Below are 26424 nucleotides of genomic sequence, written 5' to 3'. Positions count from 1 at the left end.
CGTTATTCTGCTCTTAATCATGGTCATCAATCTTTATTGCAACACAGCGTGGAATAATAATAACATACTCATTTTGTACAACTTTTACATAGTAAGTCTAAAGAAATATCTTTGGATATCTGTTGTTATCTTCAAGAATCTGATTTCAATTTTTCATAACTGATAAAGTAGGTAAAATCATTTTAAGAGCTCTCTATTGAAACATAGCTGCCTGTTTGACGAAAGCTTATATACAACTTGAAATAAATCAAATTTAATCTTAAGGTTATAGGTTCGGGCTGCTCTGCATTTAAGAACCAAATAAGGTGGGAAGTATTTCCCATTGAGAAGTATTTCAGAAATGCCACAAAATCGATACAGAAATCCAACAGCACAACGACCACCGCAGCTCGCAAGCAGTTTTAGCAAACCATTCGGATTCGTTTTCCAGTCACCAATGGGGAAATTATCAATTCAGGCACATAAAGCAACATAAATATTAATTGAAAAATATTTTCGCATCTCGGCAAAAGAAGCATGAAAGAAAACTACACACACACCCGCACCCACACACTCCCACCGGCGGTGATGAAATTATGTGCATTTGCATTAAACAAAGCATTAAGTATGCAAAAGTGCAAGGCCCCAGCACCCCCTCCTCCCTGCGACCGGTCATAAATGTTTCCCAGGGGCGGGGAAAGGGGGAAGGGGAGCTGCTGAAGCATATTGCTGGCCACAGCAGGCGCTGTTTGCTGGATGGGCCTGGGGTGACCAAAAATAGAACAAGTCAAATATTTTTCGACAATTTATGAGCCAGCCTCCCTGTGATGATGGTGCTGGGGTGGTGGGGCTGGTCGGCTTGTAACGTGCATGTCCGCCACTTCCACATCCACATCCACATCCGCGTCCTCCTGCTCACTGCCATCCCACTTTGGATACCCGGGAAAAAATGCCATTTGCAATTAAAGCAAACAAGCAACGCAACCGTTCGGCTACGTCGACTTGCTCCTCGTTTTCGCTTTCTTTTTGCCGGCTACTTTTTGGCAATTGCATTTTTTTACTGTCCACCACCCAGCCACCCACTGGAGAACGGCCGAGCACCCACCACCCAGCGCCCCACTCCCCCCGGTTGGTCACATGTGTGAATTATAATTTCGCATCGCGCTCAAAAGCATGCTACATAAAAACACAGACAGCGAAAGAGACAGCACGAGTGCTGGAGACAGAGAGGGCGGTATGGCGGTGGTCACTCGCGGGGGGAGGGAGGTGCAGGCGCATAATAAGAAGAAAACCAAAGGCTGCCATCGCGTTTTCCATTTCGCGCCGGGCTTTTGCTTATCACATTCGAGGCTGTCAAGTGCCCGCTGCCCAGCCCCTTCCCCTTCCCCACCCCCACCCACTCCCCTTATACAGTCCCCTTCCTGCAGGATAAAGCCCCCAACCCCCGCCCCTTCACAGTGGCGAGCATCTCTTGCTCTTTGCAATAATTCAATTCATTTTCTATTTTTTGACTTATTTTCATTTGACGGCGGCGCAACAAAAACAGCAAAACGGCAGCCAAAGGGAAACGTTGATGCCCAGCCGATTGTTGGGCGGCTTTAAGTGGGCTTCACTGTCCGAATCCGAGCGGAGACGATTGTGCCGGCAATCCAGGGGCGGAGGTGTATATTCGTACCTATATGGCTCGCAAATGAAATGGCTACCTTTCCCGGCAAATCTGAATGTTGGCACAAGACGTATCTTCAGAGTTGTATCTTCAGAATGTATTTATGGTTCCTTTGAACGGTGCACAAACTAAGATACATCTATGAAACATATTTCAAATTGAGTCATAAAAAATCCAGTGTCACCTAAAATAGAGTTAATCTTACATGTTTTTACACCTGGAAGCCGAACTTTTTAGGACTTGTAATAAGTAGATAGTGACCTATTGTGGAGGACCTTGAATGTGGCTGCTTGTTAAATGCCTTAAACCTTGATCAAATCGCCACGATGCCAGCGTCCACGTATCATTCCAGAGTCCAGCTCTCCTGCTTTCCAATGCTAAATCAGTTTTTAATTTCCGCTCATTTGCGAGGCTACAAAAATAGAACTGCGGGGCACAAAAGGCGGGCGACAGCGTCGGCGGCTCATTATGGTGGCCACTTTTTGTTCTTCAACTTTTAGCGGCAGTGCAGTCGTAGCCGTAGGACCCACAAGTCCTTTCGATTGAGCGTGGGTAAATATGTTGAAAAGTTTATTCATTGCACATCAGTGGACCCCGAACTACTCGTGTGCGAGTGTGAGTGTGAGTGTGGGCCATAGTGGCTGTCAGCAGCCGTCTGTTTGCCGCCTGTTTGCATAAAGGACATGCACACACACACACACGCACAGACACAGACACAGAGAGCAGCGTAAAAAACACGGGACACTCGCAGGACATTACCGTTGGGAGTGCTGGGAGTTCTTTTCCTTTTTCATACACTCTCGTTCTCGGCGTGTCATAAATTTAGTTCGATTTGCTGTTCAATGACATTAACTTGCTTCGTCCTGGCAGGACTGCTTCTCTTTTTCCGCCACTGTTTAAGTAGTTGCTGTTGTGCTGGTGACGGCGCCAATAAACGTCAATTTTTAATGAATTTGCAGCACGTTGCAGTGAAATTTATCAAGTGCTTTTTTAATGTCCACTCTTCCAGTGTTGGTTAGTCAGATGATTGATAGACCATCGGATCTACCCTCTAGCTGGGTTACACAAATCATTCCCATTGGCTGCTCAGCACAAATTTCGCTTAATTGCCGCACTTGCAACACCCACCAAACATTCCTATTTATTTGCATAATATTTTTTTAACACTTTACCTTCGCTGCCGTCACGTTTACTGCTTGCTTTTATTGCTTTTCTTTGGTTCCTCCGTTTTTCGATTTTAGCATTTTTCTCCTCTCTTTTTTTGGGTCTGTATTTTGCACTACAATTATGTTAATTTCCTATGCAAATAAAATTTAATTGAAGCTCCGCCACGGCGCAAGAAGGGTCCTGCTCCGTTTGTATTGGCATTAATGTTCCGCCTCCAAGTTCCCCCTCCAAGCGCATTTGGCGTCGCCAGCATTAATTGCCAATAATTATATTGGTTTACCTATCCAACCATTTTCCGTGGATTCTCCTGCGAGCCTTTAAACAAGAAGTACCAGCGAGATGTAATTTAAAGGGGCAAACGATGCCACTTGATCGTTTAAACGGCTAATCAAGCCCGCATTGATACTTGCTCCACCCACTATTGCGGCCTGCTCGAATCGCAACAATTGCAAGCAATTAAATTTGCATAAATTGGCCAGCTCATCCGCACTGGCAGATCAAAATGCCAAACAATAAATGTGCGATGACAATTACAACAAAAATTAAATTAACTTATTAACACGCCCAGAGTGGGTGTGTCGCCTCGGCTGACACAAATGAAATGTAACATGAGTCCGAAAATGCCATCGCTTAAATATATAATCCAATCAGCAAACAATGAATGGGGATTCAGGACTCGTCATTAGCTTTCGAGTATGGATTTCTGCAGAACAATTGACACGGCATTAATTGCAAAAATATAATTGAATTTAGCCACAGGAATGCCACAGGAGACTCGCGCGCATTAAAAGGTTCTGAAATGAATATTAATTTAGCAACCCAAAATTCAAGTCTTAGTCACATTAAGAAAGCCACTCGCAGTCGCTCAGCCAAATGGGAAAGATACATATCAGAAAGCCGTGCATAATAGCAATCCGACTAATGACATTTCTTCGGTTGTTTTCAGGACTTTGACAAGGAGATCAGCTGCCACAAGATACACTCGCCCAGCAGCAGCAGCCACGCCCACTCCCTGCACCACCACCACCACCACCACCACCATCCCCACCACAGCAGTCGGAGCAACAACAACGACGATGAAATGGAGATCACAGACGGCCACGCCCTGCTCTCGCCCCCGCCGCCTTCGCACTCGCACTCCCACTCCCCGTTCGACAACAAGGATCACGTCAAGGAGCTGGAGTTCTACAAGAACCTGGCGGCCAAGGCCGCCTCCCTGGCCAACCAGCACTCCCCGCCGCCCATGCCCCTGCCCCTCCCGCTGCCCATGCAGATCGACGGCGAGGAGGACGAGAACGAGAACGAGGGGGAGGGCGAAGGCGAGGGCGAGGGCGAGGCGGAGGAGCAGTCGGCGGAGGTCCTGCGGCTGCGGCGGGAGGAACAGGCTCAAGCCAAGGCTTTTGCCGCCCATCTGAACGGAACTAGTGAGTACATATCGAAAGCCAAACAGCAGCACTCATAAGGACTCACTGTCAAGGATGGAAACGGTTTCCTTTCTTTTCCAGTTCTTATATTTGGTTATTATTATTTTTATCGAGAGATTATAGTGAATATATCGTGCTAAAAGGTCACAGGACCTGTACTGCAGTAACAATTCACTTAGGCTTTCAATTCAAGTTACACTCAATAATTTACAATTCGCGTTACATTTCCCAAGTTATCGGACATATTTAAATATTCAACTACCTTCAATGGGGAGAGAACACTGTAGTTGCGTCAGCAGGACATTCCATAATTTGTAAAACGTTTATATATACTCCCTACCCCTTTAATAAAATAAAAAGATGGCATTGATTAACCCGTTTCAGTTCTAAATTGCATTAGTTTTAAGTAACAACAATGCCATAAAGTTCACTAGTTTTATTCGGCAACCTTATTTGGCTGCATTCGCATTTAACGCTCTAATTCCCTCAGACTAATTTTCTATAATTTATCTAAGACTTCTTTGCACAGCGAGTTTCCATCCTTGAATTCCGCCCCGACACAGTCATTTATCCCCAAAAACCCAGCCAGGGCCAAAGTAAACTGGCAATTAGTGCTGGCAGGCAATCCGAAACCCAAGCCTCCCCAACTTCCCTCCACCAATTCGGCGAGGAGCTTGCAACAAAAACTAATGACAACATTTTGTGTGACTCTTGTTCAAAATCCCACAGTGCAAGACATGATAAATTTGCAAAAATTACAAAATTTGGCCACGCTACAGCAGCAGCAACAGCAGCAGCAGCAGCAGCAGCAGCATCCGCATCCGCATCATGGCCACCAGCACCAGCATCACCATCACCACCCCGCCACGGCCGCTGCACTGGCAAGTCTTCAAGGATTAGCCGCCTCGGTGTTCAATTCGCCGTTGAATCTCAGCGTGGGCGGTGAGCCCGCAGCAACCACCGGAGCCTCGGTGGCGCCGACCTCGCCCACCCACAATGGCGGCAAGAGCAAGACGGCCAAGGGCGGCAGTTCCGGCCACGGCCACGGCTCCGGCGGATCGGCCGCCAACTCCGGCACCAGCTCCGCCCAGCAGCAGCAGCAGCAGCAGCCGGATAATCCCAGCAGCAGCAGCTCGCCACACCACCCCCTAAGCGCCTCCTCGCTGGCCAATGTATTGGCGGCGGCCACCGCCTCGCCCCCGCCCACTTTGCAGGCGCCGCCGGCGAGCGCCCAGATGCCCCAGCTGATACTTGCCTCCGGGCAGCTGGTGCAGGGCGTCCAGGGCGCCCAGCTGCTCATACCGACGGCCCAAGGTGAGTGTGTGCTGCACGGGCCAAGTTCCCGGGTAATTGTGCCGTGTCCGTCTGCTCGTCTGGGTATCAATAGCCAAGTTGACTTGGCTTGACTTCCAGCGCAGCTCGTGGTTGCTGGAGTCACGGGGCATAAAAAGCTCGTAAAGCGATTAGGGCAACTTTCAATTTCCTCCTCGCGTGGGGCGAAAAGGGATTTGCTGTAATCTTTCCAAAGCGACTAATAAAATGCTCAGCCTTAGGGGCTGACACAAAAGTTGAAGAGTTGAAGCCTGGCGTTTTCCGAATTTATGTTGATGCGGATTCCAAGATAGCAAGAAATGAGCTGCAGCGCTAATTGATTCTTTGAATAAATCAACTAAATATTTAAACAAACTTAGATGTCAAGTTCGAAGAAAAAGAGAAATAGGATAATTTCTTCCTAATATCCAAGATACCTTTACTAACAGATAGTGTTCATTTGCAGGTATTGCCGTGCAGACCATACTCACCATCCCGGTGAGCCCGCAGATCCCCACCACGGAGCAGTTTCTGCCCAGCGCCTTCGGCGCCTTCGCGAGCTACCAGCAACAGCAGCAGCAGCAGCAGCAGCGGGAGTTGCTGCCGCCCTCGCTGGCCGCCCTGCAACACGCCACCGCGCTGCCCCAACTGGCCCAGACACCCACGAATTTACTCAAGCCCAATCTGTTTTCGACGGGCGTGCAGCAGCTGCTGACGGCTCTGCATCCGGAGTTGTTTGCTGCGGCAGCTGCAACACACCAGCAGCAGCAGCAGCAGCAACAGCAGCAGCAGGTGCATCAGCAGCGGGAGCGGGAAAGGGAGAGAGAACGGGAACGAGAACGGGAGCGCGAACGGGAGCAGCACTTGGGAATTGGTCACCTGCCGCACTCGCATCTGGCCGCCGATCTGCGGCGGTCCGCGGAGCGATCTCCGACGGCCGGATCGCCCACAGGCGGAAGTCCCGGATTGGCCGCCAAGGGGCCAGCACCTCCTCCTCCTGGAGCCGCCTTTCTGCTGCAGCAGCAACTGCACATCAAGCCCGAGACTCAGACGCACCTGCACCATCACCTGCAGCCGCAATCCACCTCCGCGGTCTCCTCCACGCTGCCACAGATCAGCCTGCGACATCCAGATGAGCTAACCGCTCCTCAAATCGAGCTGAAGCCCCTCGAGCTGAGTGCCAGCAGCTCGCCGCCGGCGCCGCCTCCTCGGCACCACTTCGGACATAGCTTGCGAGGATCGGCGACGGTCTCGCCGAAGCACAGTCCGCAGGGCAGGCTGGCCGGCAGTGGCGGTTCCACGACCACGGGAATGAATCTCAGCCAGCACCACGAGCGGCACGATCGGCACGATCGGCTGGAGCGACTTGAGCGTCAGGAGCGGCACGAGAGACGCTCCCACACGCCCACGGCTACGGCCACCAGGGCCAGTGTTTCGTCCAGCTCGAATGCAGGTCACCACGGCGGCAGTCTGCCCTCCGGTCGACTCTCACCACCCAGTTCCGCCCCCTCGAACTCGGCGGCCAATAGCATCAGCGACAGAGGCTACACTTCCCCGCTGTTCCGCACCCACTCGCCCCAGGGCCACGCCCTGTCACTGGGCGGATCTCCGCGTCTGGAGCGGGACTACCTGGGCAACGGACCCAGTTCCGGCGCTGCAACCTCGACCAGCAGTTGTGGAGCACCAACGGCGGCGGGATCCAGTGCCACGGCCAACGTACTTAGCAGCATAAACAGGTGAGTTGCTCCCAGCCATGATGCTTAAGGTTCCTTCTAACTAATCTCCTCCAGGCTGAATGCCTCCAATGGCGAGCTGACCATTACGAAATCCCTGGGAGCTCCTACGGCCACGGCCACCAGGGCCTCGTCCGCCTCCCCGCGGGATGATTCACCTGGCCCAGGTCCATCCACGTCCAGTGTTTCCCACATGCAGCCGCTCAAACTAAGTCCATCGTCCAGGAGCGAACCGCCACACCTGTCGCCCAACGGAAACGACAATGACAACGACCTGCTCATGGATTCTCCGAGTGAGTAAAGATCGATTCTTTCTTGTACTAAAATACTTTAGAGCTGGGTTGCAAGCCGACAGTGAATGAGACATGCTATTGAAGGGCACTTTTACCTATAATAATATTCGCACAGTTTTTATCTGTATTTAAACATATTGGAATATTTAAGGTTTCAATTCTTCAGACTTCAGACTCTCGAACGGCTTGCAACCCGAGTTTAAAGCACCCAGCTAGCTTAGCATTAATTTCACACACGAATCCCCCAAAACTGTTCTAAGCGTCCTCCAGCGTGTAATGATCCCAATGAGCCGGAGGCATGAAACTCGAGTGCCCTCCGCAGTTGTACACATATAATTGGGGTCCGCAGCGAGCTGATGATGATTTGATATTTTAAGAGCCGCACTCGAGTGCAACACGGCGTATGAGTGATATGCGCACAAAGGCGGGGCGAAAATCAACTTTTTGGCCAACATTAATTAACGAAATTTTCGTCGAAAGCCAACTTTGCTGGCAATGCCAAAAGCCCTAACAAGTTGACTGCACTTTATGTAATTTTCCAAATTTTCCAAAAGAAAATCAACTCCAAACTCAACTCCACTCCACTCCACTCCACTCCACCCGCCGTGTAGTGTCGTGTCTTTTGGCGTGTGTGCGAAAAGTTTCGCGTGCATTTACACGACTTCCTGCGACGGACGGGATTCATAATTGATGCAGCGTTCCGGGGCCGGGGATTAGTTGAGCAGCTAAACAAGACTGGCGGGAACGCATTGCTTAAAGTTGAGAGATGTCAACCGAAAGTGTTGGGCAAATTAGCAGCTGCGTTGACGTTGTCACGCTCCGCATCTGCGATTGGATTAGGTTTTGGGGCAAGACGGCACCTAAGCCGAGCTGATGGGATTAGCTCGGGGCGGATTATGGGCAACCTATATACGTCGAAGGAATCTCTTGTTTGAGAATATTCAATTGATTAGATTCCCCCGCCCCGTGCAGGAGTTAGGGCCTTAATTGAAACTTTTGGATGCATTAAAAATGCAATCAGCACAATCTGCAGCTCTGGCAGCGGCAAGAAACGAAGACAAGCCCCCAGCAGCCATTAGAGTGGAGTCATCAGGATTGGATGGCTTCCACCTCGAGCAGTCTCGATTGCGACATCGCATCGTTTGCGCATACAAATTGCAGACAATATGCGGCTTAATTACTACTAATTGATGCATACAAAAACTTAAGATGTCTTCCGCATTTAATGACATATTTCAAACGCTGCAGCAAACAACAACACCGAGGCAAACAAAGCCAGCTAGTTGCGACGACAGCTTGAGTTACGGCCCGCAAAGGATGCTGCCGGAGCATGCGGATCCCACCCTATACCATTCCATCCCCATCCCATCCCATCCCCACTCCCAGCCATCGTCTCCAATCCGTTCTCGCATCTTAATTACCGCTAAAACACAAGGCTGCCGTTGAAGTTGCAGTTGGCTGTTGGCTGCTGCTGCCTGGGACCCTTGTCTTTCCCTCCTTGCATATCATTAATAAATAAATCAAAATTCTGCGCGAGTAGTTCGCATCCTGCAGCTCTTCTGCTAACAAATTAGGCAGATAAAAGCCGTGAGTTTCGCACTTGCCTAATAGACAAGGAAAACCTTGCAGGTGTCTTCGCCGTGTGCTTTATCAATTTACCTGGGCTGAACTGCAATAATGTTTTGCCATTACCGCAATTAACTGTAATTAAGACCAAGCCGGGACAGCAATTTATGAAGTCATTTGCATGGCCCTACGGCGAGGACGGATAGCTAAGCTAATTTCCCATCTATTAGTTCGACTTTAAGCTTCCAAGGCAGAGACGGGCTTCCACTAACCGACCTTCTTCTCCCATCTATCTATCTTCCTCCAGATGAACCCACCATCAACCAGGCCACCACCAACGTGGTGGACGGCATCGATCTGGACGAGATCAAGGAGTTCGCCAAGGCCTTCAAGTTGAGGCGCCTGTCCCTGGGACTCACCCAAACCCAGGTGGGCCAGGCCCTATCGGTGACCGAGGGTCCGGCCTACAGCCAGAGTGCCATTTGCAGGTGAGATATGCATGGACAAACCCTAATCGTTTAACATTTGAGCAGGGGACACAACACAAGAGTAGGAAATCCGCTTGAATTTTGATTTCTAATGGTCTATGATCCTGTGCGAACCATATAGCTTAGGTGCTTTCATTACTTACAGTTTTGGGCGTTTAATAGAAAATGTGGAAAAATTCCTTCAATCCTTATAATAATATCATAGAATGAACCTAAAAGTATACCCCGAAAAATTGCACCAACTTGCAGGTTCGAAATCGAACGCTGTATAGTTTTAGACACCTTCTTTTCTGCTAATCAATATCATTTCGCAGAAAAAAGTTTTAAAACCAAAGAATCCTATGACATTGTTTACTTATTTAAAGTGCTAATGGAAGGTGAACCGCATTAGGACAACCGTTTTGGCCACTTTCCCCTTTAGGCAATCGTGTTTTATTATACTTTCCTCAACAATATTGTTTGCTTACGTCCACATATTTATGTTTCCCTTGATTTGTTTTTCGTAAACTTCTGGAACCAATTTTCGAAGAGTGCCAGGACATTTTCTAGCAAATCTAAAAATGCTAAATTAACCACGAAAAACAGACAACAAACCAATTAAATGCTAAATTAATATTATTTATTTTATTTGTTTATTTTTTCGATTCAAACGCCAACTCTATCTAACTCCTCTCTCTCTCAACATCGAATGTCGAATGCCACCCACCGCAAACTGAATACCGAATATCGAATGTCAAATGTCGAATGCCAACTGTCGAATGTCGAATGTCGAATGCCACCTATCGAATGCAAGCAGTGCACTCGCTGCGCAGATGTACGCCGCTCAACTGTCGACGCAGCAGCAGAACATGTATGTGTGCCTCCTTGAGAGGGTGTGTGCACGCTGTGTGTGTGTGTGTGCAGTCCAAGAGAAACCTAACTAAAGTGCAAGGCTCATTAACCTGTTCATTTCGCCATGTATTTCTTTTGTTACACGTTTAATTTGCATAAATGCGCTCCCAAAATTGGCCAGGGCATTGCCAACGAGCAGAGTTTCAACCGCTTACCACAAGCAAAGTGAAATGAAATTTCTCCACTGAACGATTGAGAAAGAGCGTACCCGAAAAAGAACCGAAAGAGAATGCTAATTGACAATGTCCTGGCACTTTAGTTACGTTTCTTTTGCGTTATAAGGGGCTTGCACAAGCCCAGCGAGCGATCTGATCCAGGATCTAATTCTCTACATACCTCTCCCTACATACCACTCCCAACCACAGGTTCGAAAAGCTGGACATCACACCAAAGAGCGCACAGAAGATCAAGCCTGTGCTGGAGCGCTGGATGAAGGAGGCCGAAGAGAGGTGAGAGTATGGAGGCAGTTCCACGCGCCGTTTGGCCCCACGTCGGGCGCCACTTAGCAACAAGCCCGACTAACTTGAGTTCTTCTATCGATTTAGCCACTGGAACCGCTACAAATCGGGCCAGAACCACCTCACCGACTACATCGGCGTGGAGCCGTCGAAGAAGCGCAAGAGGCGCACATCTTTCACGCCGCAGGCTCTGGAGCTGCTGAATGCCCACTTCGAACGGAACACGCATCCTTCGGGTGAGTGGTAACTTTCAGTTACAGGAAGTAGAGGTCGCCGGAACGATTGTTAACTCTCCTCCCTCCCGCGAACAGGCACCGAAATCACCGGACTGGCCCATCAGCTGGGGTACGAGCGGGAAGTGATCCGGATCTGGTTCTGCAACAAGCGGCAGGCCCTCAAGAACACCGTTCGCATGATGTCCAAGGGAATGGTATAGGGCCAGGGGCCCCTGTAAATAGATGGGCCGTGTATATAGCTAGGTGTCTAAGTGTGAGTGCAAGCGAGTGTGTGCGTGAGAAATTGTGTATTACAGTGTGATAGTTGTACAACACCCTAGAGTTTAGCAATTAGGCCATGTAAAGTAATACTGTGTGTCATAGCATTTACAAAGGACATCGGCTTACGCAAGCCTCCCGCAACCCGAAACCCAAGAACCCAATCCAATTGAATATTTAGCCAAGTAATTAACTAAGTAATTACTTAACACTTATCATATCCCAAATAGCCTAAAAGTAGTATAAAGTCCCCAAACCAGACTTGTGCAGTTTTAGGCCAAATTTTATCACATTGATGTGCCATTCCAAAAAGAAAACAAAGCAAACCAGTTCATACACGTAACAAATTACATACTAAATGTTTAAAAACCAAAACTGCATAAAATCTATGTGTGACCCGCAGTCTAAGAAATTCTGTAGAGCTCGTAAGTGATGAGTTAAAATATTTGCATTTAATGCGTTGGCTAAACTTGTATACTGAAACGAATCTGATTTCAACCATTTATAAAACAAATTATAACCCTAGTAATTAGCCAGTTCAGACTCGAAAACTAAGATAATTCTATATGGTAGCACTAAAAAAGAACAAAAGCAAGCTAAAAGACAGCAAGTGTTTAGAATAAGTAACATTATGTAGCAACTTACAAAAATTATGATGGAAAAGAAACGAAAAAATATTTCAACTACGAAATTTAAATGGTATATAGCAAGAAAGCAGCTACAACTGAACAGATATTTAAATGATTGTAATAAAAAATACTATTTAAAAAATTACAACAAACTTGTTTTTATTCAACAACAATATCACATAAGACAACTTCTTATCTCTGGATCCGACTCAAGCTCTTTCCGGGGTATTAGGTACATTTATAATAGAGACTGAAGTCGGAATGTAAATGGCAAGATATGGAATTAGCCTTGAAGTGCTAATCAGTCACTCAGCATGACTTCCAAGTTCTTTTGCTTCTGCCAAAAGCGGTACTCGATGAGGCCATATCTTAAAAACAAAGTTTACGAAGATCAGTCAAGGATTTCAGCGATTTCAAACTGCATACTCACCCCACGCAGCCCACTAAAATAAAAATAATCAAAATCACCAATTTGGTGGAAGTGCAAAGCTGCGAACTGAGCACGTAGCCGATGACTGAACCAGTGCTTTCCCAGAGCCGGAAGTTGCTATAAGCGGCAATCAGGTGGTTCGGAAACAGGATGCCATAAAAAGCTGCAAGTACCAAAGCTTAATACCGAGTCTTGGCTACAAGCTCCAGCCGAGCTTCACTTACCATTGACCACAACCAGCCAGACTCCATCGCAGATGCCCCAAATAGCCGCAAAGGTGCAGTAGCTCAGGTAGTCGCCTTCCCGCGCTTCCCAGCTGTACATGTAGGTGAGCAGGCCCAGGTTGACCACGGCACACAGTGCGGCCAGGGTGACTCGTCCGATGCGCGCCACCAGGGCGCCCGCGATGCCGGCAGCCACCGCATTCGCCACGCCAAAGCATATCATGGCGAACCCGATGCGAGAGATGCCCCAGCCGCAGGCCACGAATGAGCGGGTGAAGTCCACGGCCAGGAAGGCCTCCTCCAGCCCGATGAACATAGTGATGGGCAGCATCAGGATCTGGCGGCGCTTGCGCAGCAGGTTTATGGTCACCGTGAGGAGCTTCAGCCCCGACATCCCGTCGCCAGCGTCGCCGCGCTTCACTCCGTAGCTGTGGATCATAGATTGGAAATAGGAGCTATTAACTCTCAGGGATAATTGGATATTAGATACAAGATATTGGATATTAGATATTTAAATCCATTATGAATTTATTTATATTTAATATTTAGTAATATTCTTGGTCGCGAATCATTCGGCTACTTACCGCTTGAGGGAGCTCACGCCGAAGATCATCATGAACACCGCGGCCGCCATGCAGGTGAGGAAGATGGAGTTGAGCAGCTGGATTTGCTCCGGAGCAGGGGGAACCAGGTTCGGATTGGCCTCTGCTCCGACTCCGGGACAGAAGCGGGCACCGCAGAGCTCGGCCACTCTGTGTCTCTCCAGTTCGCGCTGCACTTCCCACTCGGAAGAATCATTTGCCGGCGACTGGGAGGCAGGAGCACTCAGGGTCAGGACGGAGGAGGAGATGAGGTTGCCCCACACCTGGGCCATCTGGTAGAAGATGAAGAACAGGCCGAAGAACTTGACGGTGTTCACATCCTTGCGCGACTTGTTGCCCCGCACCTGGGTAAGCGCCTCCGAGACGGTGGAGAGGTAGGTGCACTTGGAGCACCACAGCGGCCCGCCACCGAAGCCCACCATCAGGGCCGCCGGGATCAGGGTCTCGAAGCGCGGGTAAAACTGGGCGGCTATGTAGGGCATGTAGGCGAAGAGGGCCAGCGCCATGGTCAACCGGCAGCCGAACCATCTGTTGATGAAACGAGCACATGGAAAAGTGGAAAAGGGGAAACACTGGGGATGGGTGAGCGCCGAGCGTCCGAGTGGCAAGTGGCAAGTGGCACATGCTTAGCAGGCGGTCATTTATTTCGGGGCCCAAGGCCATAAATCTAAATAAATCGAGTTAACTGATTAAAGTTGCCTGAGCCAGCAGTTCGTGCCTCGAATGAGCCAAGTGAAGCGAGGCTCGCTATAAATTAGCGATTTGTTTAAATGTCAGACGAGGGTGGCTGCCCCGATTTGGGATACATTCGGAAATCGGGTCCTCGGCACAGCAAGGACCTGTGCTAATCCAAGGACTTCCTGTTGACATTTTTACAGCCAAATGCGCTCGGAGTCACGCATTTCGGGCTTTTGCTGACTGCGTTTTCGGCGTTGTCACATCTGCATAAAATCCCCATAAAAACGCCGCCAGACAATCACCGAGACTTTTATGGCATGCCACATATCTCGAGATGAGCCCCAACCTCTCGCGAGGCACGGGAAATGCTAAGCAAAAATGGGCAATTATGCTAAGAGTGCTCCGTCGATTGTTTTCCAAGCCCGTCATCTTCAGAAACACATTCAGATTCGGTTGAAAAATCATCGGAAAAATCATAATAGTTGATATTCCGCCTCACTGATTAAGGTCTTTATCTTCGCTCCAACGCCGTTTACTACTACGTTCTTCAGATACGCTAATTATTTATTTATTCCAGCAGTTTGAAATGTTTTTAGTTAGATCATTCAGCTTATATCAATTTTGTCTGCGCTGAAGGCTTGAGTTACTAGTTTCCTACATGGTCAAGAAGTCGTATGGTTTAGCCAACGTAAGTGCACTATGAACAATCCACAAATTATTTGAACTTCGGCTAATATTTAGCACCTAATATGCTAATATGCCCCACCATTGTCCACCTACCTTATCACGGTCATCGGCAGGAAGATGTTGGACAGTATCAGCGAGCCGTAGATGACGGCCAGCGTGGTGGTGCCCAGGGCCTTGTCCGCGTTCACCGAGCTCTGCAGATTGGAAGTGCCGTGGAAGGCCGTGAAGTGAATCATGAAAGCCAGGCCTATCACGACCACGTTTTTGGTGATGATGAAGCGCTCGGCCGGCTCGTAGTGGCGCTGATTGACTTTGTTGTCCCCGTTCGGAGCAGTTGTTGTCCCGGGCGAGCTGCCAGTGCCGGTGCCGTTGCCATGTGCAACACTGTGCTCCAGCGCCAGCTCCTCGTTGTTGGCGTCGCACGTGTCACTGGGGTAAACCATCTCCAGTCCGGGGTCAGGGGTCAGCAGGCCCTGTCGGAAACAAAAGCGGTGGTTTGGATTTTGTTAGCACAGTCCAGCTGAATGCAGGCCAGTTGGGAAGGATGTCCAGGGACATGGTATTTTAGGGATCGACAATTGAGACATCAAACTGGAAGCAGATGTTGCTTTTTAGGTGGAGCTCTTTAAGCCCGTTTAACATTTTACGTTAATCATTTGGTTGACTTTTCAGAACCATTTCCGACCAGTCGAACGTCAGGAAACGAATGTAAAACAATTTGAACGGGTTTACAGCAACTCAATGTTCCGGAGAAGCTTTTCAGCTTATTATATATATTATTAAGTAGGCGGTATGCAGCAGTCGCTAGACTTCCGCAACTGAACCTCCTCACCAATTTGCGCAATCCATTTAGTTTCTAGCTAGTGTCACACGATTAAGACTGCGCCTTGTCGGGTGCAGAAGAACTGGGTTATTGGGACGGTAATATTTCGCATTCAACCCCTCCGATATGCCAATTCCACCAATTCAAGTACGAAAACGAACCCTTCGAGGCCCCGCTGCTTTGATTGCTCACTCAAGTCCACAGGATCAGCTTTAAGTTATTCATATCGCCTTTCGTCTCGGCCATACATTTTCGGGGCTCTGGGTTTTGCAATAAGCCCGCTTGCGAGGCGCCAGCCACGCCCACACATACATATATCCCGAAAAGTGTCTGCCTCAAGGACACACTCGCAACTTATAATCCTTTGGGCACCCTCACAGCACGAACCCCGTCTGACATCCAGGAATTTATGCCTGTCTACGCCCCGAATCGTTGGGGGGATGCCCGAAAACGTTTCACTGACTTTGTTTGCATTTGATTTTGGCCCTGCCAACGACACTTTATGAAATTTTACACCTTTGATACGAAGTTAAAGGTCTGTTTGCCAAGTTCTGAGTGGCTGCACAACAGCCCACCAAGTTGTCTTGCCCTAATGTAAATCGCTGGTGCTTCACAAGCCGATTGAAACGTTGCCCCTCCTTGGGGCCTTAAGTGGAAATTGATTTTACATACCTTGCGGCGCTCCGTGGAGCGTGGCCAAATTAATTGGCCAAAAGTTGACTGCGTCATTAGCCCAACCATCAATTTGAAATCGGAAAGCCCCCACCAGCGAAATCGGAGCCGTTAATCAGAGGGAAAGCAATTACCAGAGTAGTAGCGAAAACATTCATCATACGCAGTGTGGGACGAACGCACTGCTTGCATGCATAATTGGCCAGTGTCAACTGCACTTCCCCACAACTCCAGTCTATGGAGATTCGGCACAGGCTTTATCAGCCAGCCAGCAGACAGGGAAGTGACTGCAAATTTAGAACATGGCCCATAAAAAGCGAACTCTCAATGGCCTGCTGACAGCCCGAAGGGAAGGGGTTTCCCAATGGAACGTTTCACCTAATGCTGGGTCAACGGGAGGCACCATCGTTCATCATCTAAATGAAGATCTGGCATAATCGTCAAAATGGGCGCAGCCAAAATGGCCAGCCATTTGTTTTTTATGCACACCACCCCCGCTCCGCACTCCACACTTTCAAAAGACTACAGCATCAAACAGAAGCAGCCGCAGGACATGACGTTGGCTCGTTAAGGACATTCTGGCTTTATATAAAATGCGAGAGAGTCCACTGGGCAGGGCCTGATAACAATGATTCTGTGCTGTTTTATGTGGTCGACCAGTAATTTAGTTAAATTATTGCCCGACGGACGACAGACGTCACTCGGTGGCGGAGAAAGTGGTGCGAAATTAAAAATACATATTTACATTTGAAGTGTATAGATGCTAGGCCATAAATCTCCGCCGAAAACTTCAATTTGCATTTCCTCAACTTTGTTTCGCATTTGTCTACATTTGATAAATCGACTTCGGCATATGCTGATATGCTGAGGTTCTTGTTTACACAAAAACACGAAAAAGGAGCAACCACTCCTCACGCACCTTGCGCCCATCCAAAACCAATCAATCAACGCCCCGAAAAAGGGAAAATTCGCATACATGCTGTGGACTTGGGCCAAACAAATAGATTGACTTATGGCGCTGACACACAGCAAATAAATACGCCCGAATCCGACCCCTGGCCGGAACAACTTGGCACTTAGCCGCACATGTTGGCCTCGTCAGGCATTAATGCCTCGCAATTAACTTTAGATCAATTATGTGGCTGCGGAGTCTGTAGTTTTGCCCCCTAATTAGGCAGCAGGCAGGCCAAAACGCCTAAATGAGTGCTTCTCCACGGGCACAGAGACTTGACTGCGAGTTTTGAAAGTATCGGCCGGGCGCCTTTGACACCAGCCCAAAATCAAATCCTGTGTTCCGCGAAAACAATGGCTGTGACAGCCCTGATTTGAAGCTGTCGCAAACTATCTGATTCCGCCGGGCTGCAGTGGGTTTGCATACAATGCAGCATCCAGTCCTTTGGCTTTCGGCACACTACCTGGCCTTTATGGCGCCGTCAAAGGGTTAACAATGCAGCGGATCCGCGGGATGCGAAACTATTGTGGCAGTGGAACTTTATGCCCCTTTGTAGCGTGCAACAAAGCAGCCGAAAATGAAAGTGCACCATGTAGTTCGCCTGATGAAGAGGAATCTACCACGCGGCCAGAGATAAAAAACAATATTATTGCTTCGCCAGCGCAGTAGATATATAAATCTCGCCTTGCCGCAGGCCAACACGTTTTTTATAGCCCACTTACGGGCTAGGGAATAACTGCTTTATGGCAGCTGCACTGCCGAAAAACTAAGCAAATCGTAATAGACCATAAGTCCTCACCTGGCAGAACAATGGTCAGAAATGAGCTATCATAGCATCTGAATGATAGGATCAGAATGAAAATAATCCATTCCCACACAGCCTAATCTCCGATGCTCGTCCTTGATTCATTCACTGCCATGCAGCAGTTCCTATTGACGTTAATCACGGACTTCGGGGAAGTGAAAACAATGCACATGGGCTATTATACTGATTACACTGAATAGGCCATAATTCAGGTTGTTGGTTCGATGATGATGGACAACTAGTGGCTTTAATCGGGTAGGTTCTTTAAATTCGATTAAATACCCAATTGCCAGCGTGTCAATCATAAATGTATAAGGCCATCAGGCCCCAAGATTTTTTATGGCAGCCATGGAACCCGCAGAACCCCAAGCCCCGCGACTAAACGATGCCCCAGTTATTTCGACGCGACACTGGTTTTATGTGGACGAGTGCGTCAAAAGTTTGGCCTAAAATTTCGGCCATATAAAAATAAGCACAGCGGCGTAATGCAAACGTAAACGTTTTCATTACTCCAGCGGAAGTTCGGGGCCAATAAAAATGACAATAATAACGTCGTAGGTGGGCTGAGTTGCCGCCCTCCCGACCATATTTACGTACATATATCCGACCCTGTTCAATCAAATCATTTCTACTTTCACTTTAATATCGCAACATAACAGGCGTCTGCCGTGATTCCTTAACCTCACAGCCCTGTTAAAATTTCCCTGTTTCCCTTAACAGCGGAAGAGAGCCCCGGTTAACAGAAGAAGAGAGCTCGGGCTAAAAAATTAGCATGGTAAACTTAAAGGGATAAAATCAAATTTGTTTTTAGAGTTAAGACAGACTTTTTGCGCCCTGTTTAAAATACTGGGACTTGAACCTATTGATCTGACTTAATACACAAGGAATATAAAACATGTAGAAGTCCTGGCTTTGCAGATATCAATTGGTAAGCATATGGGCGCATCCATCACGTTGATTGATGGTCAAAGAGATAAGTTTAGCCCTCGCAGGAATTGGAAATAAATATGCAGCCTATAATTGGTGAGATTCAAGGGTCTGGTCCACTCAGAGGAGCACGACTGGTACATATTAGAAAATGTTATATTAAATAATCTTAAAAGCCTACGCCAATACTAGGAACAATAAAGGCTTGAGTAATAGCATTTTCCAAAGCTATGGAGCCGAATGAGTCCTCATCCGACCAAAGCTCCTTCCTCACAGCTGCAACGTTGTGGCCACGTTTTTGCAGCTGGCTGAAACTCCGCTGCCTTTGCCAACTAATTTCCACGCTTTACTGCCGACAAGATGCGGCAACAATGTGCGAAATACAAAGCGCAGGGAGCCAGGTGGAAAGCACTCATAACGCAGCTCCAAAGTGCACGGAAACGGAAATGAAGTGGCACACACACTCCCAGCCGGCCCGGTTATGTGGCCAATTCTTCGGGGCTAAATGTCAAGTCCTGACCCGCTGATTCACTTGCTGGCTCTCTACTGCCAGCTACGGCAATCTTTAAATATTTATTCACTTTTCATCCTCCTGGGACGCCTGCTACTGCGTGTTTGCCGCTCATTTCCGCTCCGGCACCTCCTTGCCGCCCCCTCCGCCCTGCCGCCCCCTCCGCGTCATGCCCCCTTTCCGGTTGCCCTGTCTTTTGGAGCCAGTGTGCGAGTGCGTTTTCCGCTCGCCCACTGCACTTTATGTGTGTGTGCACTTGTTGATCTGCTCGATTTTCCACTTTTCCGGCAGTTGCGTTTGAGGGCGTGCGCTTAACTCTGTAATCAAGTGTAAATAGTTTGCTTTTGTGGCCTGTTGTTCTGTTGGCCTGGCAAGTATGGAAATCGAGTTACAGAAATCCGAGCATTAGTTTTTGTGCACAAGACTATAGCTTAAGCCCTTCATACACTGAGCTGACTAAGTCATAACCAAAGTGTAGGTCATCATTTTCATATTTAAGCGCACCAATAAAATGAAATTGTGTTCGAACACAAAGATTTGAATACGGAGCGATTTTTTGAAAGTTGGCTGGGCCAGACAAGGCCTTTATTTGTCCACATACGATCTCAAGCCAGATGTGTTATGAGCTTAGATTGGCATCTCAAACAGAGCCATTGTAACCCACTTTATTACCCATTCTGATTATAATTTATTATCTTCCGGGCTGAAAGTGAGGCTGTCTGGATGCCATTTCCCATTGCTTTGCAATGCAACTAATAGTAAACTAATGGAAATTCTTTGGTAGTGGTTCAGATGCCAGCAAGCAACCACGAACACGACATCGAATGGGGCAGCATGCTTATCAAAGGGTTGGGTTTTGTTTTAATGGTAAAATATGCACGATCAACATGGCATGCATGGGAAGTGCTGCTGGCTCTTGATGATGTAATTTTCTCTATGATTTCCACTAACGCTGCTCGTACCCCAACACTATCACGTTTCGCTGGTCGGACTTAACTCGATGTTATGGCGCCAGCTACGTACTTAGTTTGCAAATGCAATTTATGCCAGCGGAGCGGAGAGGCGCTTTCCCGAACGACATTCTCCATAATTTATTTAACTCGCAAAACGATAACACAAATAGGTGCCACATGCTGCACACTGGAGTCGCTGATGAGCGAAGTTGCGCTAGTTGGCAGAAGCTGCATTGTCTGGTTACCAACAATCAGTTGCAGTAATGTGGTGTATCACCCACATCCGCCCACATCGCCCACTCCGCCCACTCCGCCCACTTCCGCCCACTTTTACTCCACATCGTGAGTGTTCACCTCGCAATTTCACGCTTCCGCCGAACATTTTTATAAGTTTCCCGCTCAGGACAAAGCAAATTGAATGGAACTAGCAGGATATATTCTAATTAGTGCGGAATGCATTTACTTTTATTGGCTTTGAATTAGAAGGGGCTACTTAGAGTCCAAGCATATGGACTCTTTAATCAAAATTGAAGCAGGAAAAACGCAACGCCTAGTATCAACTACTATACAAATAGTTCGAGTTCAGAAGATACTTAGTGGTGTCCGGATTCAGCTTTTTATTTTTATATTTTTCAGCCAAACCGACATACCCAACGGGAAACGTGTTGGAAATGCGCTCTCATTTCGCAGCCGCATTTCAATTAAATTAAAATGTTATTTCTATAGATATGCGTGCTGCGTTCAATATTTTCCCTTTCGCAAAAGCGTTTTTGCCACCGGGCCGCTTTAATTCGTAAAAAAATATTTGACCACTATGGAAAATGCCCGCGGAATCGAAGTGTGGCTGGGAAATGATAGTCAAGGTGGAAGCCAATGGAATACGCATGTGGTAAATTACGGCCGAAGGAGCTGGATCCTGCTGGCATAATTAATTAAAAATGGAATCTCGTTGTCCTCCAGCTTGACGAAGAACATTTACTTTATGCCATTAATTACTTAAAGAACTCTGATTAAAGGAACGCTTATCGGCTTATTAGGCTTGAAAAACACAAGTTACTCAAGTAGATTCAAAAGCAGCTATTAAATTCATTTGAAGGCACCAAAAACAAGATTGTTTTGCAAACGAATGTTTAAGCTCACACTTATTCCATATTGGGCATCCCTTAGTCGCTACACAGCTGGCTGATTAATTTTTTCAATCAATATTTGACGGACATTTTTTATTGACTGCTCACTGTATGACTTTTAATTAAGCTCCGTGTCGAGCTTTTCACGTTTATTTGTGATATGTCTCGTTACATTTTTAAATGCAAAAAAGGCGCTAGGGTAATAATTTCCGCCTACAACAGCAAAGGGCACTGGATATGGCAAAGTTTACCTGGTTTGAATATTACTTTGCAATTTGGCTAAGCGGGTAAAAGTGTTGAACGCGCAAAAAAGGGAATTTTTGGCTTTTAAGAACGCGCGTCCGTTAGAGCTGATCGGATTGAACTGAACCGTTTACGAGCGCAATTAAAACTAAACTAAAATCTCGGACCGCGAACTTCTAAATATGAAATGGAATGGAAATGAAATGAATGCGACGGCAGCAACAGGTTTGAGCTCTCCGCTCTCGGTTTGATGCCGCTGGATTTGCATAAATCCGACATTTCAGATGCTTCTGATCGCCTTCCATATCGGAGGTTCATTTTGTGGCAGCAGAAGAAACGTGACGCCGGCGGAGGCGTGTCAAGGTTCTAATTCCGATGCCAAGTTGGCCGCAAGTCTGCGGTTGACCACCAGGTGGCGTGGCATCTTCAGTTCGCAGAACCTCGGTAATTATTATTAATCATACGCCGTGTTGTCGCCGCAAACTCGACTTACCCACTGATTCATGTCAAGCTAATGAACCTTGCTTGCTTGTCGAGGAAGTGTAATGAACGATACTGGCGATTCGATTTAGACAGTCGGCTGTCGCTGGGCAGTTACATTAATTAACTTTTCATCGAGTTGTGGACACAGAGTGTTTGTGGAGTGCGAAACAAGTGCCTTTGGCAGTCGTTATTAATGTGGTCCACAATGAACTGAAAGTGCCTGCGACGAAGAGTTGCCTCGCAACTCTCGCCTCATCAGACCGAATTTCCCAGCAGATAAGGTGTGATAAGAGGACAAGGTGTCGCAAGAGGTTGGAGATAAAATGTGAGGAGCACGACCAGCAATCAATCATTACAAGTCAGAACCGTTTCGACTGCACTAATTTGTGCAAGACTACATGCAATAATTGTGAGCATGATTAATGCGAATCATACCTTAACCGCAGAGTGTCAATTAGTTGAAAACCGAAATGGCACTCCAATTTAAATCTCGGGACTCAAATCGGGGAAGTTTAACAGGTAAATTCCCTGCATTCGGTGCGTCACCAACTGAAACAGGTTTTAAGTCTGTTTCTATTTGGGTTTATTCTGTTTATTCTGGCCGCCTGCCCTGCAAACAGTCAAGTAAGTTGATACACTCGATTTCAAATCGATCCCGCACCCGAATCGGTATTTTGCATAAGCCGCTTATGAGCTCGCAGCCAGAAAACCGAAATTCAAACATCAGCTCGGCTTGTGGTCCATTGCGCTTGTGGCTAATTCACTTGGCCATTGGATTTGGTCAAGTATTAGAGTCACGTACTCGAACTCCAGTTGCCTGACACCTTTCACTCGACCACCGGCTATATTTCTGCGCTCTAAGTTCGCAAATCTATCTCAGGGTCACTCCATTCCGCACCTCTGGCTCCGCCAACTGAGTTGACACTTTTGCCACCTGAATCGTGGAGGGAACTCATGTCATTAGCTGTCAGCTGAATTGACTTTGATTTTTGGTTTTTGGTTTTTGGGCTGTTCACGTGGTTGGCGCTCCATAAAATGCTATTTCGCCTAATCATTTGCGCGGTTAAATTGAAGCATGGGGATGAAATCGCTTTATAAGCGATTCAACTAAGGTAAAGATAACGCTTTCGAATGTCCTGTTGCCAGATTAACAGCTAATGAATAAATATGGATTAGTGAATATGTTACCCAATTACCATTAGCTTAAATAATTCATGTAAGTCCATTACTAGCCTTGCTAATTCGTTGAACAGCACTATTGCACATGTAACTGCCTGGTACATTTCATAATTAATAAAATGCTTGTTTCCAAATCACTGAATAATTACGCTGCCAATTCAACAATGGTCGCTGCAATTAGGATAAAGGCTAAGTACTACTGCAACATAATGTTGTTACAGCTGTTTATCCGGTGCATTCGTTTATTTAGTTCGATGTAGTCATTGAATCGATTTAATGGTTTATTTTTACACCATTTGCATTTGCATTCTATTTAGGCAGCTGTTTATTTTGTGCCTGATTAAACTAATTGAATAGTCCATCAGCATAACACCCCACTTCCTTTCACTGGTAGCGTTTTTCATGCCTCGCACATTACAGGATAATGTAATTGTAATGTTGGCTAAAAATATTTCAGATTTTTAGGACTTACACTTAAGTTCGACAGTAAGTAATAGAGAAGAAAAGGGTACCATAAAAATGTAAAATATTGAAATTTAAACGAATCGCTTTGCGGATAAATTATACTAACGGTCATTTCGATCAGTATAACTGATTAACACAACATCCACACTGCAAAGCTTTTAAGCCAATACGCAAACCATAATTTGGGACAACCCCTGACAAGATACACATCAGTAGAAATCCGAATGGCACCGCCCGACATCCTCAAAAATCAGGATAGGCAGCTTGGAAATATTAAAAGTGTTTCATTTTCCAAATGCGATGAGGCAACTTAAAATTTCGAGAAAGAAGAAAGTGTCAAGGAACTTATACAGGGTCCGCTTCTTCGAGGACTTAGCGTATTGAAGGATACTAGATGTAGCCATAGGTTTCATAGGTTAAAAATATACAAATTAAATAATTGATAGCAATATAACAGTATATATGACTAACAAGGCTTAGTTACTGAAGAACATTTGAATTTAAAAATAGTTGGCCCTTCAAGTGAATATAACATGCCCAAGCAATTAGGCATTAAATTAAACAAACATTTTGTTAAATCTAATTTACATTTTTGAAGATGTGTTGGCTACATCCAAAGGCTCGCGGGGCAGCAAATGAAAACAATTATCAAATTACGTGAACTGGAATAATAGTGCACATGTATGAGTAAACAATCAGGTTAATTACAATACCAGAAAGCCAGATTGAAATATTATTCGGCGAAGTGCACATCAACAGTTGAATATTTGAAAACGAATTTATTTCGCACTTACGACAGGCAGGCAATTTAAGTAATAAGCACAAGCCACTACTGCTTTTTCTCCTTCATGAGCCGCAATTATTTTAACTTGATTCATATTAACTACTTACTGAAATCGATGCTACCCCCATCTGCGACCGCATTAACTCAGTGCTCGGATCCCTTAATTTGGCCAGCCAGGTGGCGTTATGTTCGGTATGCTAATGAAGCTGTCCATTTCACAAGCAATCGCACTCCAATTATGCGCGTCTTCCTAAACTGGATACATCAGGGTCTGGTTTCTAATTTGAATTCCGAGTGGATGGCTCACCCGGGCATCAAACAGCCATACATAAATCAAGCGCGGCTCTGAAAAGTATTATTATAATTGTTAATGGGCTCATCGGTCGAATAGCTCACAACTCAGTACTTTCAGCAACCAAAGGGAAACTGGGCAAGAACAACGTCTAAAAGGTGGACCAAGCGAAATACGCGATATAAAATGCAATTTGCCCTGCTGACATCATTCCGCTTTTAGACAAAAATTTCATCAAAGAATTTCGTGTTTTTCGGTGTAAAATATATTATTCAAGAGCCGCGATAAATGCAATTAAGCGGACAAAAACTAATTGAAAATTCCGCGTTCGGCGTTTCCAAATTTAAACTTAAATCCAGCAAGTCATCCGCTCAGGATGACAACACGGAACTCCTTTAATTAGACTAATAAGACCGCCCTAAGTGTGCCAAACTTTAACAGGTTCCACTTACATATACTTGCACCGCCCATTTGGTGGAAATTTAATTAAAAAACTTTCGGCCAATCGCGAGGGGCGGGGCCATAGCATGGGAAAATTTGTTTGTTCTGCAGCCCGACAAATAAATCTTTATGGATTAAGCGAGCCGCGTGTGTTGTTGTGGCCCCGCGACAAGGAATTTCGGAGGAGCTTTAAAAACTACTTTATTGTTCGCCGCAAGACCTCCAAAAGTTCGTCGGAGCGACCAGAAATGATGGAGCCCCGTCCCGAAAGCCGGCGCGGCCTAAGGATCCATCGACGGCCTAGTGATTTATGCCGGGCCAGAACCGGCCAGGCCAACATCTTCCAGCCAAGCGTGTGAAAGCCAGCTGAGGCGGCCAAGCTGCTGCTTTGGTTTAATGAACTCGAATGTTAATAAATAAATTTGTCAATGGCGCGTTCTTGGGGCTGGGTTATCTGCTGTGCGCCAGGAACATAATGAAACGAAGATGAATGGAAAATCGACTTTAGGCCACCGTTGTTGGCCAGTTTAATTTGCTGCCGAGGGCAACTAATGAGCTGCGATGAATGGCACAGCGTCCTGAATAAAGGAATCCAGGGGCTTAAGCTGACAAAAGCTACCGAACAGCAGTCGTCGGCACCGAAATTGTCCGGAAGCTTAAAACTTGCACGCCAACTCGGCTAATTAATGATAATTAGAGGGCGAACGGTCAATCCTGCTCGAAATGAAAACTGAACGGGCAGAGTATGCGACGCTTCCATAATCAGGCAGACTTCAAAAAGCCCCACTTTACTGCCCATTTAAACGTGATTTAATTTGATTTCTACATACGCACACGCAGCGCATTTTACTGCCGGCTCATCTGCTCATCTGGTCATCTGGTCATCTGGGGGCAATCAACACATCATCGAATCCTCCCGTCCTGGGCTCCTCCTAATGGCATCGGCATCCCTATTATCCGTATCCTGCTCATCATCAAACGCGGAAGGGCAGCGGAGGAGGGTCAGCCAGCATTATCGTTTGTTTTGATTGGTTTTTTGTTCGCTCC

The 26424-nt window shown here is 46.9% G+C and overlaps 2 protein-coding genes across 4 annotated transcripts in view; one reads left to right on the top strand and one right to left on the bottom strand.

Moving 5' to 3' along the window:
- LOC6542090 (alpha-protein kinase 1) overlaps nucleotides 1-11655 on the top strand; it is a 67411-nt gene extending 55756 nt beyond the window's left edge. Inside the window, exons 3-11 of one of the 2 annotated variants that reach the window (XM_001970435.3) lie at nucleotides 3759-4236; nucleotides 4966-5550; nucleotides 6014-7283; nucleotides 7338-7573; nucleotides 9447-9627; nucleotides 10424-10477; nucleotides 10884-10967; nucleotides 11064-11212; nucleotides 11288-11655. In XM_001970435.3, the coding sequence (XP_001970471.2) occupies nucleotides 3759-4236; nucleotides 4966-5550; nucleotides 6014-7283; nucleotides 7338-7573; nucleotides 9447-9627; nucleotides 10424-10477; nucleotides 10884-10967; nucleotides 11064-11212; nucleotides 11288-11412 (3162 nt within the window). In that variant the 3' untranslated portion in view covers nucleotides 11413-11655. Of the gene's footprint in view, nucleotides 1-3758; nucleotides 4237-4965; nucleotides 5551-6013; nucleotides 7284-7337; nucleotides 7574-9446; nucleotides 9628-10420; nucleotides 10478-10883; nucleotides 10968-11063; nucleotides 11213-11287 lie in introns of both variants that reach the window. The other variant, XM_026978254.1, reaches the window with a different exon arrangement.
- A 602-nt stretch (nucleotides 11656-12257) lies between these two features.
- Nucleotides 12258-22238, bottom strand: LOC6542230 (UNC93-like protein). Of its 2 annotated transcripts, none has more exons than XM_001970434.3 (6): nucleotides 22227-22238; nucleotides 14814-15193; nucleotides 13338-13883; nucleotides 12754-13181; nucleotides 12530-12692; nucleotides 12258-12467 (listed from the first exon to the last, which is right to left on the bottom strand). In XM_001970434.3, exons 1-6 carry the CDS (start codon nucleotides 22236-22238, stop codon nucleotides 12401-12403), a joined length of 1596 nt encoding a protein of 531 aa, XP_001970470.3. In that variant the 3' UTR covers nucleotides 12258-12400. The 2 variants fall into 2 exon arrangements, with proteins under 2 accessions (XP_001970470.3, XP_026834570.1); XM_026978769.1 differs by lacking the exon at nucleotides 22227-22238 and adding an exon at nucleotides 21742-22155 and having other exon boundaries at nucleotides 12401-12467.
- Between the last annotated feature and the right edge of the window lie 4186 nt (nucleotides 22239-26424).

Source organism: Drosophila erecta, unplaced genomic scaffold (genome assembly GCF_003286155.1).
Source record: "Drosophila erecta strain 14021-0224.00,06,07 unplaced genomic scaffold, DereRS2 tig00000055-arrow-pilon, whole genome shotgun sequence".
NCBI classification, from domain to species: Eukaryota; Metazoa; Arthropoda; class Insecta; order Diptera; family Drosophilidae; genus Drosophila; species Drosophila erecta.
Note: the sequence above shows the minus strand (reverse complement) of the source record. Positions and strands in the feature narration are given on the sequence as shown.